Source organism: Octopus bimaculoides, chromosome 7 (genome assembly GCF_001194135.2).
Source record: "Octopus bimaculoides isolate UCB-OBI-ISO-001 chromosome 7, ASM119413v2, whole genome shotgun sequence".
NCBI lineage: Eukaryota > Metazoa > Mollusca > Cephalopoda > Octopoda > Octopodidae > Octopus > Octopus bimaculoides.
Genome location: NC_068987.1, coordinates 89,981,695 through 89,984,617, shown reverse-complemented (window position 1 = coordinate 89,984,617; position 2,923 = coordinate 89,981,695). Strand labels below are relative to the sequence as shown.

Genomic DNA, 2,923 nt, shown 5'->3' with positions numbered 1-2,923 from the left:
CCAGGGTTGTAGCCAGCTCACTTATGCGTACCTTCTTCATTGGACACTAAACTCTGCTTGCGAAGACCTGTTGAGGCAAGTGAAATCGAAATCGAACCAAATTCAATGACTGACATCCATGCCAACCTCTCCTTCATTGGACACCAAACTCTGCTTGCGAGTCCTCAGTCTAACCATCCAAGCCATGCCAACATGGAAAGCAGATGTTAAGCAATGATGAGGGAGCAGGTAAATGTATGGGTTGTTTGTATATCGGTGAATAAGCTCATTTGAGCTTGTGTTGAGGCCTGGTCCTTTCCTAATCTTTCTTTCTTTGTGGCGTTAAAATAATACTCATTACCATTCTGTCACCAAATAATTATTTTCTTTCCTCTTGTATCCTGTTGCTTTCTGATCTGCTTTGGTGCTTTAGTCTAATTTAGGAAAAATAGTCTTGCTTTACAAACATTTCAGGTGACAAACAGCCTTCAGGAATGAGTTGAATTTGTAAACCACTTTTCCATTCTATAATACTTTGTAAATTTTATAGATTTAAAATTAGTCTTTGAGTTTGCTTGTATAAAACTTATGTCTGCTTCTTCTGCTGCATTTTTCTTTTAAGAGAAAGACTTAACTCTGTGCTTATATAAACTGGATATACATGATTATAAGAATGTGTCCCAATTGATGACTATGTATGTAACACATGAAACTTTGAGATCTCAAAGTTTGGAGTCTCATACAGATTTCATTTCAATATCTTGTTATTTCCTGTATATTTATATTTTGGGTGTGCACAGTTCAATTAGCTTTAGTTCTAGATACTGAGTACTATTGTAACATTAATACTTATACCATTTGGAGAAGGAAGATACAACTGAATGAGTAATCAGATCTGTGGGTGGTGCAAGATCTCTGTTAAAAAGAGTATAACATGTTGGTGGAATAAGCTCTGCAGCCAGGACCATAAAGGCTAATAGCCAGGCTTCAAACACAGGAAGAATGGAAGCAGCAAAAAAGCCATAACAAGTTGCAAGAAGAGAGGTTAAATGTGAGGTTAGATGGGAAGATCAGAGGGCTGAGTTACTGTAGGTTGGTAGGCAATGAAGAAATTAGGACATCTGGGAAGAAGTATTTACAGATTGCTAAAGGTGTTTTTGCTCTTAGAGACATTGTATAAAGTGATTTTAATCCTTCTTACAAAAAGTTTTTGAATGAGGAGAATGTACAACAGGAAGATTATTGACATGAAGTTGACCCAACAGAGAGAGAAAGCAACCATTTGAGTTGATTGCATAATTGCAGCATGATGGATTGCACAATTAGGGATATGAAGGTTGTGAAGGCACCAGGTCCATCAGGGATTATTGCTAAAATGCTTCAAATGTCTGGTAAAGTAGGACATAGGCTAATCACCTGCATAGTAGTTCAGGTAGTACAGGAGGCTGTCATGTTTAATGACTGACATAACAGCAGTAATTGTTAACTGCCACAAGGGCAAAGGAGGCAGGAAACTACAGACGTATGAAACTGTTTTGTCAGTTACGAAAACTTGCTGAAAATATTTATAGGTCAACTGATTAGAATGAGAATTAAAATAGATGGGATGCAGTTTGATTTTGTGCCAGAAAGTACAAGTAATGCTACTTTTTTTATTGAGACGGCTGCTGGAGAAATATCTTGCTTCATAGCAAGTCTGCCTGGGACAAAACTCTGAGTTGACTGCCAAGCTTTCAGATAATAGACTCATCTATTCACTATACTCAGTGTATTGAGTCTTATCATCATCATCATTGTTTAACATCCGTTTTCCATGCCGGCATGGGTCGGACGGTAAGACTGGGGACTGGCAAGCCAGGAGGCCACGCCAGGCTCCAATCTGATCTGACAAGGTTTCTACAGCTGGATGCCCTTCCTAACCATTCTGATAGTGTAGTGGGTGCTTTTTACCTGCCACTGGCACAGGAGCCAGTTAGGGCAAGGGGGCTGGCATCGACCATGTTCGGATAGTGCTTTTTACTTGCCACTGGCACAAGAGCCAGTCAGGCAGCACTGGCATCAGCCACATTCAGATGATGCTTTTTACATGCCACCAGTATGGGGAGCCAGTCTGGTGACACTGGCAATGACCCATGCATGAATGGTGCTTATTGTGTGCCACCAGTATGGGGAGCCAGTCATGTGGCACTGGCAACGATCCATGCATGAATGTTGCTTATTGCGCGCCACCAGCATGAGAGCCAGTCAGGTGGCACTGGCATCTGTCACAGCTCCAATTTCCATTTGATTGTGGTTTGATTTGATTTTGATGTACTCAATAGGTTTCCTCAAGCACAGCATGTTGCCTGATGATTCAAAGGTACTTTTTTAAGTGGGCTGGTTATGCGACAAAGGCTGTGAGCTGGTAGAATCATTAGCATGCTAAGCAAAATGCTTAGTGGCATTCCGTCCGTCTTTGTTCAGGGTTCAAATGCTGCTGAGGTCGACTTTGCCTTTCATCCTTTCAGGGCCAATAAAATAACTGCCAGTTGAACACTGGGATCAATGTAATCAATTTACCCCTCCTTTTGAAATTGCTGGCCTTGTGCCAAAATTTGAAACCAATATTTTTTATCAAATTCTTACATTACAACACACATACACACAGGCATACATATACACATACATATGTGTGCATGTATACACACACATGCATATTATTTGTATGTTTATTCATTTTTTTATCTTTCATTTCAGCTTTCAAAAGGGAATATCAGAAAATTGGTGGTGCTTTTAAGAACATGGCTACAACATATGCTTCTGACGATCTGGTTTGTGAGTGTCAACTTTCTCAATTTCTCCTCTATGATCTTTATTTTCTCTCCATGGTAATTACTGGTACATATTTTTCTTCACCGCCACCCCTATCTCATTTTGTTTTTAAGGGTTGATGGGGTGTATGGGG

General features: G+C 40.1%; 1 protein-coding gene across 1 annotated transcript in view; it reads left to right on the top strand.

Annotated features, from left to right (window-relative positions):
* Positions 1-2,923, top strand: part of LOC106883367 (sorting nexin-33) — a 154,226-nt gene that overhangs the window by 142,449 nt on the left and 8,854 nt on the right. The window contains exon 12 of the mRNA XM_052969796.1: positions 2,716-2,793. Within this exon, the coding sequence (XP_052825756.1) occupies positions 2,716-2,793 (78 nt within the window). The remainder of the gene's footprint in view (positions 1-2,715; positions 2,794-2,923) is intronic.